This window comes from Ips typographus, linkage group LG1 (assembly GCF_016097725.1).
Source record: "Ips typographus isolate SLU linkage group LG1, UJ_Ityp_2.0, whole genome shotgun sequence".
NCBI lineage: Eukaryota > Metazoa > Arthropoda > Insecta > Coleoptera > Curculionidae > Ips > Ips typographus.
The window spans coordinates 9,620,813-9,640,146 of NC_138422.1; the positions used below are offsets into that span (position 1 = coordinate 9,620,813).

Sequence of the window (19,334 nt, forward strand, 5' to 3'; positions counted from 1 at the left end):
TTAAGTGTGGTTCAGACTGTGATTTTTTCATCTCTATTGTTGCAGTCTAAACCACAAAAAAAACACTGTGATTTAACTGACATTTTTGCTTACATATGAAATTACTGTATTTTTGCTTATTTGAATAGAATATCAAGTTGATGTTTTTTTTTTTCTTTATTGTGTTATTTAAAACAAATTTTTACCCGTTTTTATGTCGATATTTGCCTAAAGATTTTAGGAGTTTAACAGATTTCTCTATATTACAATTAGACACTTGGACCTTTCTGACCAATTGTAATTCTGTAAAGTAAAACCGGACGAGTTTAGCCCGGAAATTAATTAACATTAATAAGCGTTGAGGGGCGTAGGAGCTTTACTCAGCGTTTAATAATTTGCCGGTCTAAAAAGCTGGCGTCCTGGTGCTAAATCCACATTAACCCTATGGTGAAGGGGTCTTTGGACACAAAGTATTAACTTGTTTTGGACACAAGAACTTTCTGTTTTATAATGCCACGAAATGAGATGCATAATAATGTGTTATGAAATCCTCCTAGTAGGTACATTAATAATTAGATTCTTTGTTCTAGTGTGACTTTCAAAGACGTCGCCGTGAAGGGTAGAGTCGGCTTGTTAATTAAGGGTGACTCATTTATGCCGGAAAACTACGATGTCGAGTACGAGTGCGAAGGAAGCGAAGTTTCGGTAATTTGACATTTCCGTGAAAAGTCGAGCAGGAAATTTAAATTTGCTTTTCAGATTGGCTACTTCATTGACAGTGAAACTAAAGTGGAAAGTAAAATTACCAGTCCTGCAGGAGGTAAGATTTTGTTTTTATGCCCAAATGACTCTGTAATGTTTGTTTATCGCCAAAAAGACCATGAAAACAGGCGTAAACCAACATAACTATAAAGCTGGATTTATAAAGTTTTTGGTACCAGTTATTTGTTATTTGGCATTCGAAACTGCGGGTAATGCAACAGAAATCGAAAACAAAGTTTATAAATCTAGACAGAATATCAACATTTGCTTAGACAGCAGAGGGCCATTCAAGCACTCAGTGCTGAGAACGTAACTTTCGGTCTGATTGTAGAATGAAGCATGAACCATCATCGGGACACTCTCGTTGGAAAATAACGTACACCTTATGACATGCCAGAACATTCTAATGTTCATCTCATAGAGCATGTGACAGTGAGATGTTTCCTTAGACGATATTAGTGTTTGATGGGTATATTGTTGAAGATGATTCCGAGTGTAGGAGATGTTTAGAAGATGAACAGCTTTGGGACACGTTTTATGAATTGTCCTGTCTGCCTTTTCTCTCATGCGCTTTCTGGGACGGCCAATGTTACCCAAAGAAATAGGGAGTTATGTTATATTTTCTTTCATTAACACGTGGTTAATCTGAGCAGAGACTTGGCTTCTGGTTGTGTTTTGGTACGGGCCATTTTTTTAGAGCTTCACTGTGAAATTGCACTTATTTTACATAGAGACTAATAAGGCACCTGTGATACTAATAACGCTTAAACATGGCGGTGAACTTTTGCTGACGAGGATATTTAATAGATGCGTTATTGAACAAAGAATACCTTCACAAATATTGTGCCATGTGTGATGCAAAACGTAACAGTATCAGTGATCGACAAAAAAGAAGACAATACCAAACTCGAAAATTAACGCTAACATCAGTCTTTTATTTGTACTTATTCACAAAAGTGAATACAAACCTCCTGACAAACAAATTCGATCTTTAAGACCCCCAGAGCAGGCAGGATTTAGAAGTGGATATAGCACTTATGCAGAAGAGGACCGAATACAACTTTTCCTTATACGTAGTCTTTGTGGAGCATTCATATACTAAACAGCTAGAATGATTATCAAATTGAACGAAATAACAACAACGAAGAAACTCAAAATGGAAACAGGAGTCAGACAGAAAGATACTATTTTTCCAAAACTTTTCACACTGGCATTGGAAGAATTCTTTAAGACACTAAATTGAAAAAAGAAAGGTATTAAAGTAGACGGCAAGATACTCAACCATTTGAGCTTTGCCGATGACTTTGTCATCCTTGCCTCAACGTCAGAGGAACTCTAAATAATGCTGGAACATCTTCATTACCCATCTGACAAAGTAGGCCTGAAAGGCTGGTAGAATCATATTCAAAAGTAAAATTCTAAACTGCCTAAAAAGAGACGTCTTCGATAAATGCGTTTTACCTGTCATACTGCTTGGAGATGATGACGGTTCGAAGTGTAGACAGATTACGGGTGAGTCAGAGAGCTATGGAAAGATCCATGATATAAATCAGCTTTTGAAATTGCATTAGAAACAAGGAAATCCGACGACAAACGAAACTAACTGTCATCGTCGAGAAAATATCTACTTCCAAATGGTATTGGACGATGAGAGAGATGGGCACACTATACTGGAGACCACTTTTAACAAAGTGCTCAGTGGGACGACCTCTCAAAGATGAATCGACGGCAGAAAAACCATAACCTGTAGTGTAGACAACGGCTGAAAAAGAAGTAGAAGAAGAAAATAATTCATTTCGTATTTGTCGAGTCCAACCTGCATATGCTCTATCCTTCTGGGGGGCAAGTCCACAATATTTGTAAACATTTTTTCTATTCTTCCCGAGAAAAATGTATCACGTTTTATTCCACACTGTAGTCTTATAAAAGGTTCTCTCATTTACAGGGGTAAAAAGATCTACAACTATTTAGATAATAACATCATGGTGGAAGTGAGTTCCGAAGTGCGCTTGGGAAGATTTTGACTAAAAAGCCTCTGTTCAGTGTGGATGACTTTCTTCTATTTTAAATATGTTGTTTCTTTTTCCTGTGACTTTAATATCGGTTCTACTTTATTGCTATTTAACGCTTTGTCAACAGGATTGTGAATTTTTGGAGATTAAAGAACTTGAAAGTGTCTAGACTGCTGGACAGTGAGCTGCTATAGTTGTATTCGTTTATTATTAAATAATCCAAAGTTCTAATTAGGTTAATCACTGTTTGCGCACCGAATCATTACAGAGCGTATTAACTAATAATTTACCTTAACATTTGGTAACATTACCTATGGGTCTTTTAACATATTTCTGAGTCGCTACTAATATGACTGGACGCTTTTCTGTTTCGGAATCTCCCATGTGTGACAAAATAGAAAATTAAAACAAACTTTCCGTGTATAATTAATGTTAAAATTAGTAGTCTGGATTAAATTATTTACCCAGACTGGGAGCTATACACACGTCTGCCATTAGCCTGTATCAGTGCTCTCACATAGAAAATTATATTTGTTAGGTAAATGTGTTTTGTGTGAACTTACTTTGTACTTTTATGACGCTACTTTTTACTTGATCTTTTTTGCTGTACTTTTACTTTTGTTGATCTTGAACTTTGTGTTTTGATTTTGATGATGCTTAACACTTGTTTGTAAACTTTGTAACTAGTTGTAAGTTACTTTGTAAGTTTACTAACAGACATTTTGTTTCAAAGCAATCATTATCATTACTTAGAAGTTCAGTTAATTCTAGCCTTAAATTAGGAGAAAAAACTCTATGAAAATAAACTAAAAAAACTGGCGTAGGAACAAAATATCATGACATATTACGTCATATCTTCTCCCTAAGCTCGTCTCATAGAAATCTGTCAGATACATAAAATATAACTTTAGTTAACTGAAGTTATAATTACCTTAGTATTTTGTATACTTACTGTGTTGTTACTTACATAATATTATCTTCGGTAAGCACTGCTGAGCATTACGTTACTGATATAAAATATTGGATTAAGTCCAATATTTTAACGAAAGTCGTAACAACCTGGAGAAAGTTAATTGGATTACATAACAAGAAATCGCAACAGTGCTTCCAAATCACGGACAAGAACAGGATAAAACACTGCAAGCGAGCAGTTTAATTCAATTTAATTGAAAAACAACGCTCTTGGGAATTAATAGCAGTTTTTGACTTGGAAGAGTCTTTTTCCAACGCTCTGCACATATATTTGTAAGTAAGTAAGTAATATATAAGTAAGAATTGAAGGACCATTTAAACAAAAATATAGTTGGGACGTTTTACGTGTGAAAAAACGTTACTAATTTATTTCAAATGTCAGATTATGATTGATAGAGTTTTAGGGATCCCGTTCGATGTAGCCAATAAATCTAAAAGTTTCAATTTTGTGCTTAATGTATTGGTACAAATCACAAAAATTTAAAAAACCGGTTATTGCAGTTTACTGATTGTTCTCAAAAACGTTCAACCGACATATCATTGTGTCGACATATCAAGTGGACAACATTAGAAATATGCCCAGTATGTAAATGTTATTCAAGAACCAAATTTTTGAAGAAACTGGACCAAGTTACATAAAAAATAATATATTGAATACTAATGTTAACATAACCTAAGCAACTCAATCATTTTTTCATTGCACTGGGGTTAAATTGCGTTTAGTAACGTACCAAATTTTGTTAATACAAATCATTGTATTATTTTTGTACAACCGGAATATTAGAATACAATTAAATTGCGTCAAATTCAATAGCAAACTTTATTATTTCCAATACACGCAATCGACCCATTATATCTCATACTATTATAGAACAAACCTCAAAATAGAATTCTTTACATTACAGATCAGGTTATCGCCAACAATATTTGGAATCAAATTAAGGAGATATTGACTACAATACTGGAGGAGCAATTGAAAGGGGTGGTGGTTGAATATTCGGTGCAGGAGTCATTAGCGGACGAAGATGAAAGGCTAAGGTGAGGTACACGAGTTTATAGTAATGTCAGAGGTTAACTGAGGTGTATTTTGGTTATTCGGGTTTAACGTAAAAATAGAACAGGAATGATTAATTACCTGTGTTTTGACTAAGCATCGGTGTACTTAATTTTATGAACGGTTAAGAATCAGTTAGTAAGCGCAAACCTAAATTTTAGTTAACCGTTACCGAACAGTTAAAATTATTAGTGACACAAGAATACACTTCAACAGAAGCAAAGTACACATCTTCTTCTTCTTTTTCTTATAATAGGAACTGGTCCTGTTTGGTACGTTGCGTTTCTCGTTCGGAGCTCTTCTTGTGACGCTGATCTCCAGCTTTCGTACCATCTCTTTCATCCACATGGTCTCTCCAGCACCTTTTGCGTGTTCTAACTCATCTTACCATATCCTGTATTTCTAGCTTTTCTCTGATATCCTGGCTTCTTATTCTATCCCTTGATAGTTCTTAGTATTTTAATTTCGGTTGTTCTTATTATTCTTTTCGTTGTTGCTGTTTCAGCTCTGGTGTCTGGGGAGTACGATATGTCTCAGGTATCCGCTAACTCTTGTTGCGTTGATGACTTTTGTTCGTTCTTTGAGTTAGTAGTAGAATCTATGAATTATCTTGTTGTCGACTGCCAGTTTGCACCTTATGGGTTCTTTAGAGATACTCATTTACTTTGTATTTTTCAATTGCGATGTTAATCTTAAATTTGTGTGCTGTTACTTTCGTCTTGTATAACAGGCGTTGTAGGTTGTCTTCGTTCTCTGCTATGAGGATTGCATCGATCTGCATAGCATAATACTTTAATGGTGCGTTTGTCCATCTTCTTTAACATTTTCAATGATTTTATCCATAATGGTTGAACAAAGTAGGACCAAAGCTGTCCCCTTGTCGTATGCAGGTAATCATTTGCACTTCCTCAGACAGTCCATCTTTCGTTTTTAATCTAGTTTTACTTCTGCTGTTCATTTCTTGTATAATTCTTTAGTAGCGGTAATCGATGTTCTGGTCTAGAATCTTAATTACGTCCCTGTCAAATACCTTCTATTTAAATTCACAAAACAGACAAAGAGTGGTTTGTTAAATTATATCGATTTTTCCATCATTTGGCGTAATATGATTATTGCATCCACCGTTGATCTATTGGACCTAAATCCTTGCTGTTCTTCGGATATTGGCATCTTTTCCATAAGCTTATTAGCGATGATTTTAGTAAATAGCTTAAGAATCGATCTCAGTAGCTTTTCGTATCACTTGTAACAACGGAATTTTGACCGACAATCTTAGCAAATGATGATTTTACTGCTTAGTCTAGATAATTTTTATTCTCATTAGTTTTTCTCTAAATGCATTAATTTATTAGATATCGGGCATTAAAAATATGGAAATTTTCAATATTTGGTACGATATACCAGATAAACATTACGGTATTTTTAAAAATTACAAAAAATTGAAAATGACAGCATTTAGAGATAAACTTATCTTATTATTATGTTTGAACAAACTCAAAATTCCATATGACCTAACGTAACATCGCCCTAAAACTATTGCAATAACTTCTAGTAGCAGCCTATCTGCTGACTTTTTGACTTGTGCAACCAACACTTCACCTCAGTTTATACAAGTTAAATTGGATATAAAAATAAATAATACATCTGTGGCTCTTCAGGGAGTTCGAGCGATCCCAAACTGCAAAAGCTAACGGACTTTTCGATACATTATTGTGTGCAGCCAAAGATTACATAGTGCATAAGGAACTTAGAAATATAGAAACGCCGCCGTTCGAATTGGTTTACAGAGGAAAACCGACCAGTACCGAAACTGGACTGTTCCAATCTGGAAAGGGACTCATCAAGGTATAAATTCTATAATGTTTAAATCACTGATCGAAATATGGATTTTCAGTAAACCGGAAAATAATCGTAAACCCGAGTTTCCAGTATGCCTCTGACCGTAATGTCGTTTGTTGCAGGACTTGTCCACCCTAAGCAGATTATCGGACTTAAGCTTGTTTGAGGACGAGAAGCAACTTCTTGTTTACGGGACCATAGGCATGAGGGAATTTAAGGTAAGTTACTTCAAAAATTCTGTTCTTTACTCCAGAGATTTTGTTTTTTGGTCCGGATTCCGGATATTACATTTTTAGGAGGTTATAATACGCCTATAGTTATACCAACTGGCTGGACTGATTGTTGTTCATTTGGTCATTTTTGTTTTTTAGGAGCTTTATTATGTCAATTCTATTTTATAACGTGAAGTAGTAATCTTCGTCGTCATTTTCAGCTTGTTTTTCTTAAATCACCCAATTCGCGAGAGGCACCCACTGTTTACAATTCCGTTATTTTTGTGAATGTTTGTTATTTGTACGCTTGCTTGAGCTTTCTAATCCGTAAAAGTAACCAAACTATACTCATCTATTTTAATTGAAGGATCGAAAAACAATCACTCTGGAGAGATTATCATCCATCACAAAATTGTGCAAAATATTTCATTTTCGACGGATGAGTAATGCCCAGGAAAATTCAGAGTAACATTTTTTGAACAAAACCAAAAAACTTAACTGCATTGTAAAACTAAAAATATCCACTCGTGTTTCTAGACAGGTGGGTCCAGTTATTTACAACCAGTAATCAAAATTTGACTTTACTTTCGCCGTTCTATTATTACACTGGTGACATTGCTTGCAGATGCATAAACACTATAGTAAATGGCTGCATTTAAGTTCATACACGCGCCTTGAATCTGACACACATATCACTAAACTTAATAATAACGCATTTCCGCCCTAAAGACTTCCTAAACTACTACAGAAGCCTGTCTAATCTTCTCATCGGATTGTAACGTCTAGCCCAAGCAATTTATATCCACAAAGGAGACGAGATGCTTTAACGGCCAACGTTTTGTTTCTTTGGTCTTCTAGTCGTGTTTTAAGGTGGTATTAAATTTCTTTAAGTTTATCTACGAAAGGAATTCTCTGTAATAAATGCCTGCACGGTCCAAGTAACCTGAGAATGATTCGGTCGATTTAATTCCATAGCTAAATTAAAATTAAAAATAAACTATGCAAAAAATTTGTCGAGTGGAATAATTCCTGGATGTGGACAAGATTAACTTATGGAATGAAATGAGTGTCGCACAATGTTTTACAATAATTTTAGGCACTAAATGAGTAAATTGGAATGAATTTTTATGGATAGAATATGTGTTTTTGAATCGATTTTTTATACTAACAAAATTTTACGCTTTTACACCATTAAATCATCATTATCTAGTATAATATATATTAAAATACATAGAGTCAAGTGGGGTAAATGTAACGAGCATGTAATGATAGCTATTACTAGAGTGAGTTTCTACAGAAGGGTAAAATTTTGAATTTGACAAAATGAAGAAGCAAACATCCACAAACGTTAGTAGTAGTTCATTCATTTGTTTCTATTACTCATCAGTAACGTCACTCCACTTTACTTTGATTTTTGCTATACATATATCGGTGGTGCTCGCGGGAGGACTGAACCAGTAAGCAATAGCCGTGAGTAATGACTAGTAATGACCTACTCACGGGTAGGTAATGGGTATTATTATTATTTATTCAAAACTAGTGAATAATCAGAATATTATTATAACAGTCGTAGACAAAAACAACTGTTTAAGACGACCGTTAAAAAAAAACAGAGTTTTGACGTAACATTATTAGTTCAGTAACGTCACCAGTAAGCTAGAGGGTAAATGTAAATATCTATTTGTAAGTAGTCAGATTTATAAACTGTTTGTCAAAAAGAATTGAACAGCTAAATTTTTGCTTTTTTTTTAGCGGCCGTTTCTTTAAATTGATTGACTCGATCATAATAATTCTTTTGACCATGAAAAGGTATTTTCTTTCTGTGTCTGATGGCATCAATAATATTTTTGAAAGTTGCCACATATTTGAGTATACAGGGTGTGATTGATGTGTAGTAAAAAAATTTCAAAATAACCTTAATTGAGTCTTGTGGTCAATATCTCCAAACGGTTTTACCGGTTTGGTTGTTAAGAACGGTTTACAAAATTGATTGCAAAATTTTTACTTTTTTGATTTTAATTCAACGATCTTCTTTAGATATTTAGTACAGATTTTTTAAAGGCATTAGAAAGATTACACTTAAAATTACGCAATTTATGTAAAACTGCATTATACAGGGTGAAGCAAAAAAAAACTTTGAAAACAAAATCATCATCATAACACACAACTGCCTGGTTCCGTTGCTATTAATAGTGCCTATTCTTCTCCTTAATAGGAATTGATACCGAAACATGAAAAAAATATTTTTCAAACCATTTCTTTCTACGTTACAATACTATAATACAATTTTCTCATGCGTGACGCATCGTTGGGGATCAAAACGATAATCGAAAACAGGGATCTGTGTATAGGCTACAGCTGGTACTGAATTTATTGTGGAATCTATAAGCCCTTTTAAATTAATATTAAAAACATGTCATTATTAAGGTTACCTTGAGGCTGTCAATAAACAAAATTTAAGAACCAAAAGTTAGTTGAAATATAGAAAAGTTATTAAATGGAAAACGATTCGAAACTACGAAGTAGAAATATCAGAATGGAAACCTAATACTTCTCCAAAAATTGTAGATTAAACTATTCAGTTAAAATTATTTTCAGTATTTTGTTGTGGTTGTCTCAAAATGGCAACACCTATAGTCCAGTCGTTATTCACTTTTTACCTGGAAAACACTTGACATCTTGGATCTTGACAGGTTATTTGGGGATATTCTAGGATTGAACTTGAATTTTGACGACTTTCAGCTTTTAAGGAGTTTTGTAAATCATAATTTTTCTTACAGATGGATTGGTATTCACGGATTTATAAAGCTGGTTTCCTAGATATCTTTATCAAAATGTTTCTTATCAAAAAATCATTTTATCACTTCTTATAGTAAATAACTATTTATTTGTACATACTATTTTCCGATCTAAATACGTGAGGTGTATACAAAATGACAAATAAATGCTTATATCCTCTGTAATACCCCAGAGGTAATTACCACGCTTTGATATCCTAATTTAATAATCTCCCGGTATACCTGTTCACAAAAGGGAAACTAAAACTCTAATAGCTAGAACATTGCTGACCTACACAAAGACTTTATACTCTTTACCACTATCACACACTCCCATCTCTAGTAAAAGTAAATTATATGGCTGCGAAATGAATATTTATTTTTAGTACAGCATTTTAAAGGGAAGTAGTTAACAGATCTGACACTGGAAATGTACATTTTACAATAATTGAAGGTCATATTACACATACACATTAAGAAAATCAATGTCCTTCTAATGGGAAATTAGCTAAAAACAGAACACATTATTATTCTCGGGCTCGTGGGTTTGCACATTTTGAGTTATACCATAACCTAACCTATAAATTTCCATATTGTAGAAATTTATAATGAAACTATTTCAAACTGAAATTAAAAAGCTGGTCATTTTACCAAGCTGACTAGGTATTTTACTTTAAATTTGCATTAAATCCAAAGTAAGTACTTTCTACCAGACTTTGTTAATAGCTGCCTTTAGTTTCGTTTCAAAAAATACAATTTTCTACTAGAATGCAGTAAAGTGCACTTTTTTGCTCTCATTTGGGTGTGGAAGATAGTGCTTTTCCACATTGTAGGATCATTTTTTTTTAATGTTATTACTCAACTAACTTTATATATTATGTATTACTATTGATTTGCAGGTGTTGCTGGTTCGTACTTATTAAGAAAAATGAACGTTAATAAAGGAAGTTTCTCTTTAAAAGCGTACAATTTGTCCCACCCTGTACATTACCTGTGGGATAATATGGCAAATTACTTTACTCGTGGGTTATGACGTATTGTTTTCCACTCATGACTATAACAATGCTTTTACCATTCATGCATTGCATAACTCACTTTGAGCTACGTAATAAACGATTTTTCTACAAAGTGTGCGATAATAATGTTCTCTGGGTTGTGTAGCTGTGTTTTTCTTGTAGATAAACTTACTGAGATTATTTTTAATTAAATGGGAACGACCCATGAGAAGAGTTAGAAAAACATGTTTGTTTGTTTTCAATTATTATCACAACCGTTTTTCAATGGAAAAATGTATTTTGTCAGAAATTTAGCTTGTATTTTGTATTACAGAAATATTTTTGGATGAATACCTTATTAATGGATAAGTTCTTACTCATGTTCCTCTCAAATTTGTATACAGTGTTAAATATTCAGGACTTTAAAAATTTAAAAATGTTTCTACAAACTCTATGAAAATAACTTTTAAGAGCTGGATAACTGAAGATGCTATTGAAGTCTTTATTTAAGAATCCTGAAGAAGTTTAAAATAGTTTTAAAAGTAGATCTCTAGAACATTACAGTTATTGAAAACTGCTGAAGTTGGATGTTTTTTTTTTGTACAACGACTTCTGTCTTTCCAGGACAAATCCAGGTGAATATGGAAGACAATTTTGATCTTTAATGTATGTCCCTACGCAAAAAATGTTCTCTTGCATTCTGTGCAGAGCGTCTTTAAAAGATCTGGACACATTTACCTTAGACAATAAGTTGATAATGAGGGCGATAGAGAGAGCCAAAGATAAAAGTTAAAAATTGATTTTAATTCTGCATCATTCCTAAGAGAATACTGGACGATTTTAAATAATTTTGATAGGAAAAATGAAAAGTAGTTAAAATAATAGTTAAACAGAGTGATTAGCATTTTCTGAGCTGGCCTAACTTTAATTGCGAGCTGTTTCGGAAAATATTTGGACATAAAAGAAAACTTAAAAACGTTTTCAGACTGGAGCTGAAACGCGCTAAAGCCGAAATGATTCTTTCCTAATGGTCAGTTAAATCTTTTGAAACGAGGTTCGTAATGTAGGTCTAGGCTTTTATCAAGTCGGAATTTATGTTTCGTATTAAGGCCGATATTGCTGGCATCCTTTGACCTTAGAAATATTGATCAATGAACTTTGAAGTCTCATTTCTTTTTGTCAATTGACTTTACACAAGTTTACATCAACCATTCCATTTTTATTTAAATTTCGTTACTTTTTATTCAGTTTCAATAACCCTGGTTTCAGAAAATAAATATTTAAAAGCACTTATAAATAAAAATTCTTGTTGCGGCTGTAATGAGGATGAAATAGGATATAAAATGCCTGGATCCAACGTTTTCCATTAAGCGCGTGACGCATTTTCAGGAGCAGGTGGAATGTATGATAAAAGGAATTTTCAGGCCCGTAATAAACCGCTCTTTTCTTGCTAGAATAGATAATACGATATATTGGTACTGGTACATGTATATACGGGGTGATCTAGAAAGAAGTGCACATTTGTGTTTTTCTAGTATTGCAAACCAATTTAACAAGTTGTAGAGCAACTTGCTGGGTTAGTTTAGTGATTTCCTAGTGTCTGTGAACTGACAGTGAGGATGACAAACAATGCTCACGTCATAGTGTATCCAGGGCCACTTTTGACACTATTGTCTTAAAACTTTATTTTTAATAGTTCAGTAGCGCGTTAAAAGTTGAATTTTTAATGCGTTTGTAGAAAAAATACCCCTAATTTATAAAAAAACGTCCCCTTGAAAATAAAGTTGAAATGTCCGTAGGTTTTTCGAAATAATCTACAAAGTTCCTAAAAACGTATCTGATTCGTTTTCAATGGGCCACCCTGTATATTTCCGAAAATTAACCGAGTAAACTATTGAGTAAAGTATAAACAATCACCCTGTACTTTATTTATGTATACAGTGTTTTCATCTTTGAGTGCTACTGATGTAAACTCATTGCCACTATATTCTTTGGAACTGTTATCAACATTATTCAACTTAATGGCTGGAAACTGAAACAATGAGTTTTAGTATGAATGCTACTATGTAATAATTAAGAGTGGTTATGATAACATCAACAAGGTTTAGAAGCTTTTGACCACGAATTCTCCATAAAGGCATCCATCAACTAAATCTCGTGTTTTATAGCCCATCAGAGACAATAGTTCCAGAAATGTTTTAGAGTCCCTTCGGACTCTTTTGATTCCTATTTTTTTGCTTGAACAATCCATCCACCGACTCTTAATTGAGTTCCACTATAAGTTAAATTACTAGAAGAAAAATAGTTTTGCAAAGTGACAAAGTTTTTCCAATTTTCCACTGAAATAGCTGGAAGCCAAAAACCCGAAGTTGGTTTAAATGGAATCGACTTTTTGGTGTTACGGGTATAGCTGATCAGCCATAGGCGTAAAAAACGATAACCTTATCGTAATCCATTGGGTTTCCCCCTCAACATACAATAATTCGATTGTGACGTCCCTCCCGCAAATCCACTTCGAGCATAACAAATTGTTGGCTCTAATCAGTTTTGAGGCATCGGCCCAGTGCGACGTTTATCAACTTAAGTTTGCGAACGGCACGTGCATTTATTATGCAACTTAATTTCCTCCGACGATGGTTTATGCACGTATCCAAGGACGAAAAGTACTCATGTACGTAATTGCATTTGTCTAGCTAATCTGGTACAAGGCTCAAATCACCTCCGTCGACGATGTTATAATAATCTCGTATTCATACCGAGTCTATCTGGAATTCGCATAATGGCACAAGCCGAATTAGACTTAAAGAGGGTTTGGAATTCGTTGTTTTCCTTACTTCATTAAAGTTTTATGAACAGCTGCTGAAGTATGAAAAACTGAATTGTTGCCATATCAATCATACATGATCATTAAGTTTGGAGCCAATATCTTAACCTTTAAGCCTGCTTTATAAAACCAGATTTAACTTTGACCTTAGATTTATATAAGATTAAAAATTTTCTTACAGCTAATAGTAAAGTTCTTAATGTTTGAAAATGGTGTTAGAATTGAATTTGTGCTCTTTTATATAAGATTTAAGCAGAAATTGAAAGAATATTCTTCAATGCAGAAATGTTGTTATAAGGAGGGAAACTTGAGAAGAAACATAACAAGTCAGTTTTACAAAAAACTCCTAATTTAATCCTACAATTTTCTTTTCTCACAACTCTTCTTTCTTAAAATTAATACCAAATTTATTGCTAATTCTTAAGTTAAAAATTTTTTTTATAAGTTAGGGTTAATGGATGTAACATGACAATTTTTTAATTTATTTTATATAGTTGCAAAACTCGCGACCTACATCGCTGTGCTTAATGCCAATATCTTAACTCCAGCGACTTTTCGGTTTCTATGAACTAATTACCTATATTCTGAGTGTGTATATTCTGAGTCTCTTTATAACATTAGAAACGTGTTGAAGAAGACTTCCTCAATTGAGTAGAGAAACTTAGGGGTTATTGCACCGTTGGTCGTACTTTTTAAGCCAAGTAAGTAAAGTGTAGTTCAGACTATCACTTTTTGCAACCTAAACTTGAACTCAGTTTAAAATACAATGCTGGAAATGGAGTAGAATTGGCAATAATGCAAACCTATTTCGTAACGTTGGCAAAATTTGTATCTGACACATTGCGAACACATTTCAAATTAGATTGGTTGAAATTGTCAGTTTGGAAACATTGCTAACACATTTCAAACTAAACTGATAGAATTTGTTAATTTGACAACATTTTGAACCAGATTGATAGAATTGGTCAGTTTAACTAACAACATTTCAAGTACGTTTCAAACCAAATAGGTTGAATTTGTCAAATTGGCAACATTGCAAATACATTTTTTACCAAATTGCTAAAATTTGTCAGTATGGCAACATATCAACTGACAAATTCTACACACTATTTCTTGTTATCTACAAACCTTACCTGAGCTTGAACACCGAAATCTGAAACTTTAAGCACTTTTGTTAATATCAAGTTATTTTTTGTTTCTTAAAAAAATATTCGGTAAAAAGAAAGAGAATATTATCTGTGTGCAATTCGACTACTTTATCGCTATGTCCTGCAAATGATCAATAAAAGGGTCACAAAGTTAACAACTAACATCAAACCTACAATTTTAAGTCATAAGGTCAACAAAAACTGTCTAAACCGTGGAGAATATAGCGTTTTTTCCACTATTAACAAAATTTACAAAACAACAACATGAGGAGACAACCTAATTTATCTGTCTGTTAAGTATATTTCATATTTCATATGTCTTAATAGACATTGACATTATTATTTACCTAGGTTAATAATATTTCCTTTTTTGCTGTGTTTGAGCCAGACTAGAACTAGAGATTAGACTCTATTTTTGACCTAGGTCAACAATGACCATTAAGGTAGAGAAAACTAATTTCTCAAGTTACTAATCGGTCGATAATATATTTATTATGTTAGTAGTGAACAAAAATTGAATATTTTTAGTTATAGGTTTGGAACTCTTTCTACTATTGTTGTGAATTCGTTTTTCTAATAGTGTATTTTGCTTCAGTTTACAGAATATTTAACAAATCGTCGCTATGACATTTTGGATTATTGGCATAATTAGTGAAATTAAAAGACACTTACAGTTCGTATCAAAGTCTTTATTTTGTTAGAATAATGAAACATCTTTTCTTCAGTTTTTTTAGTCTTTTAATTCACCGAACTTTTCAAACGACACCAAAAGTAAAAACTTATTTCGATCAGGAGATTTAGGAGTTTCTGGCTCTGCTGGAGGAGATCTAAAATGTTTGACAAAAATAAACAAAACATATATTATTTACCTAACCAGCATGTTATGATACAAAAATCTCCTTCTTTTTTCAAGTTGTCTAAACGTTTTAGTTATTTTTTTTGCGAGCAAACTACTAGTTTTAAGAAAACATTACAATAATTAAAAATGTGCAAAGTTATTAGTTTCTATTAGACGTTGATAATGCTATCCATTAATCTCCCTGACAGTAACAATATTAAATTTACTTGGATTTTAAATTTTCGAGAGAGTTTTCTTTCTTTCGCCTAGACAAAGATTGGACTTTGAACGGATTGAGAATTTAAATGTCATATTTGAGATTTTGATTGTTTTGATAACCTGAAAAGGACCTTTAAGATTTTGATATTGTTTTAATAATATCTGGCAATAATTCAGTAACCATTATGATTCAGGGGCCGTTAAATACCGTTATATTCACTGTGGAAGAAAAAAACTCTGCATTCAATACTTTATTAGCAGGTATCATCTTCCAATTCATTCATTAATAACCCGATTTTCTGTATTAATTACTATGATTGACGTGTGGTTAACTGTATTAAGAACGACTTTCCCAATTTTATGCCTCTACGTTTTTATGGAAAGCTATTATGTGCGGCTGTAACTTTAATACTTGCGTTTACAATAAATCATCTAATATCGGTGTTCCTACATTACGATTATGGCTTGAAAATCGTAAAAAAAAAACTTTTACTGTTTTGTTATAGCAGTGATAAGACTATAAATCGATAATTAAATGGTTTCATAAGCGGAATTTATATTTCCAATCAGAAATGTTTCGAGTTTGACTGAAAATTGCGTAAAATTGGTATTTTATTGATTGACGAATAATAGTAGTAGTATGAATTATTAATAGATGAATTTGTGGTCAGACATCAGCTTATACTTAATTTATGTGTAACTAAATCGATCGGTATTTCGTTGTGTTTACTAGTATAGAACAAAGCAGTTAATTCCGTTTCTTTTTGTTTCAGAACGAATACGAGGAGTTCAAGACTAAATTTGAAGATAATGAACTTAGCGGCAGCTTGAAAGCTCAAATTTGTAAAAGCAAATTTTTCGTCAAACTTTCCTTTGAGAAAAACCAAGAAGCTCACCAGAAAACCAAAGTCGAAAAGCTGGAGGTCCGACTTTTAAAGTAAGTAATTAATTTTATTAGATCGCACAAAAAGTGCCAATGAAAGTTTTCACGTACAACACTGTTACTAATTGAAATACCGTTGCACTGGAATTTCAAAAAGCTAATTTAAAAGTTTGGGTTTTCCTGTGACGATAGTAACCGACTCAATGAAAATTTCCTTTATAGGTTGAGTTAATAATGTTTTAAATTCCAATATTGCAAGGCTTTTCAAAGCTATGTTGTTACGAACTATATTATTCACATAATGGTTAAATTATCTAACTAAGTTTATTATTTAAATGAAGAAAGTTTATGTAGAAGGTGTGTGATGTTTAATTTATGTGTGTTTTCGGTGATGTTCTTAAAATATAAAGTACAAATGACTAAATACTGTGTAATATGCAGTAGTGTATAAACTTTTTGTTTGAAAAGAATACATGAACAAAAATAATTTAAAATTTAACATACGGGTGGGAAATACATAGAATTGGCAATTTCAAACAATTTGCTCCACTTTTGATAATCTTTAATTTTTAAAAGTAGGAAACGGTATTCTTTAAAAAAGTGCTGATAGAATGTGACAGAAGAAATTCAGAACAAAAGCTGTCACATTCTGTATACGTTTCTTTTGATCACTCACAAAAGATTTACTTGAAGTGAGTGGTTAGTAACTACCACTTAAATACTAAAACAGCAAGCACTAAAGCCAAATTTTAACGGTTAAAAGACACAAACTGGGCTTAAAAAGGTAAGTTTTTGATGTGTCTCTATCAGTAAGGACTAAGTTTAACCTAAACTAACCTGAAAATTGGTTAAATTTAATTTATCCAGAAATAGAGTACCAAGATAACGTGGAATGTTACATGCAACGTCTAAAATTAGTAATTAACTAGAATTAAATTAATTAAGTCATTCTTTAAGGTTATCCATGAACTGATTAATGCTTCTTCTTCTTTACGTGCCGTCTCCTTTAAGAAGGTTGGCTATCATCATGGCGATTTTTATCTTTGAAGCTGCGGATCTGAACAAATCAACAGAGCTACTGTTGTACCACTGCCTTAGGTTGTTCAACCAGGAGATGCGTCTTCTTCCTATACTTCTTTTACCCTGTATTTTTCCTTGTATAATAGTTTGCAACAGTGTGTACCTCTCCCCTCTCATCACTTAATTTAAATTTTATTAATGCTTAACTACCGGTTAAATATCACTACAAAGCAAATAAAAAAAATGTCTGTATAAAAATCACGGTACGTATTTTTTGCGTTTTTTTTTTGCAGGACTAACAACATTCCACTAACCTCACAAAAATCTTATATAGATCTATACAGGGTGGTCCAGTTTAATTAGTCTAGACAAGTGGGGAGGTTGAGTCAGTGTTGTCAGGTTTATTTATTTTTATAAATTTAGTCTTTTATAGGGTTATACAAATTTAACTAACTCAGATCTCTTCAGCTCAACCGTCTTCTTCAAAACACCTTTTTGACATCTTCTTCAGTGGATATTTTGGTGTATTACAAGTTTGATTAAAGCATATTTGCAACGTTTTACATGTTTCCAAATAAATTGTTTTATATTTTCTGGTTTATGATCAACGATTGAATCATTGACGTTTTACTGACCTTAAGAGAATATTCTCGGTAGATTATTGAGAATTTAATTAAGAAGAATGATTCAAAATTCTCGATAATTTACTGTTTTCCGTAACTTCTTCGTGGACAAAATTACCTTGGGTCATCTCTAGATAATGGATACTTTTTTTATATACTTCTTAAGTATTTTTTTTAAAGATTTCAAAGTTTTGACCACCAGCAATGTCGTATATTTATTTTTTGTAAAATTAAAGTAACCATTTAATTTATTTATTTCTGGTTAAATACAAACACATTTGGGCGAGTCTGTTTTGTCACACAATACTAATATCAAACGCCTACTTAGTTACCTGTTGAAAAGAAAATTCAAGTCACTGGATTGCGGCCAAAAACACTTTGAAGACATTAATCATAATTTTACCGTTATTACATTATGCCAGCAGGAACTGAAATAAATGGTCGTTTTTGTCTAAAATATTAACCAACACTCGAAACTGTGGCACCCACTTTTATTATTATCAAGCAGGGACTTTATCCGGACATTGTTGTGAACTAACCTTTTAAGCCCAAATTTAGAGTTTTCGGGTGTTTCTCATCGCCTGGTCCGTTTATTCCGATCCTGAAGGGAAAACACTTATAATGGTAATTTCTATTTAAGCGGGGCTAATTGGGAATTTTTCGCGAAAATGAGGCTATAAAAGGGTCGCGGATGATAAAACGAAACTATTAAAGTCAGTCTGGATGCCCTGACAAAGCGTTTAGAAGTAAAAATTACGGACTTTTACGGCAACAATTAAATTAACTTTCTTTGAGCTAATGGTGTCAGTTAGGGTCGGATCTCGTAATTAGCAATTTCTTTGTTTCAGAAATATTGAAACGGATCCTTCTGGATTAGGATCTCTAAGTTGGCTCATACCGAGAACACAATCGTGGGTAGTTGGGCATCTTCGATCCATTGGACTGGATGTTTTACTTAAACGAATTGAAGATGCTTTCAATAACGCAATAGGAGATGAAATTAAAAAGACCGAAGAAACTGGTACTGAAGGGGAGAAAAGCCGGCAGTTTTGGAAAAGCATATTTTCCAAACAGTAAAACCTCTCTACCCTAAATCTAAGTTCAGTTTGTTAATTTTAACTTATTTTATAGAAATGTTACAATAAAAATGTGAAAGATACTGAAAATGGATTTGGTG

General features: G+C 32.9%; 2 protein-coding genes and 1 long non-coding RNA gene across 8 annotated transcripts in view; 2 read left to right on the forward strand and 1 right to left on the reverse strand.

Annotated features, from left to right (window-relative positions):
• LOC145732245 (uncharacterized) overlaps positions 1-19,327 on the forward strand; it is a 50,388-nt gene extending 31,061 nt beyond the window's left edge. For all 5 annotated transcript variants that reach the window (XM_081984403.1, XM_081984411.1, XM_081984387.1 and 2 more), the window contains 7 exons: positions 570-684; positions 739-799; positions 4,631-4,763; positions 6,438-6,624; positions 6,741-6,836; positions 16,405-16,568; positions 19,006-19,327. In XM_081984403.1, coding sequence (XP_081840529.1) covers positions 570-684; positions 739-799; positions 4,631-4,763; positions 6,438-6,624; positions 6,741-6,836; positions 16,405-16,568; positions 19,006-19,234 — 985 coding nt within the window. In that variant the 3' untranslated portion in view covers positions 19,235-19,327. The remainder of the gene's footprint in view (positions 1-569; positions 685-738; positions 800-4,630; positions 4,764-6,437; positions 6,625-6,740; positions 6,837-16,404; positions 16,569-19,005) is intronic.
• The window catches only part of LOC145732234 (uncharacterized), a 69,963-nt gene that overhangs the window by 16,024 nt on the left and 34,605 nt on the right, over positions 1-19,334 (reverse strand). The gene's annotated exons all lie outside the window — the stretch shown is intronic.
• On the forward strand, positions 806-3,385 carry LOC145732324 (uncharacterized). The gene is made up of 2 exons (XR_014178994.1): positions 806-2,253; positions 2,313-3,385. It is a non-coding gene; the product is annotated as an uncharacterized LOC145732324 (long non-coding RNA).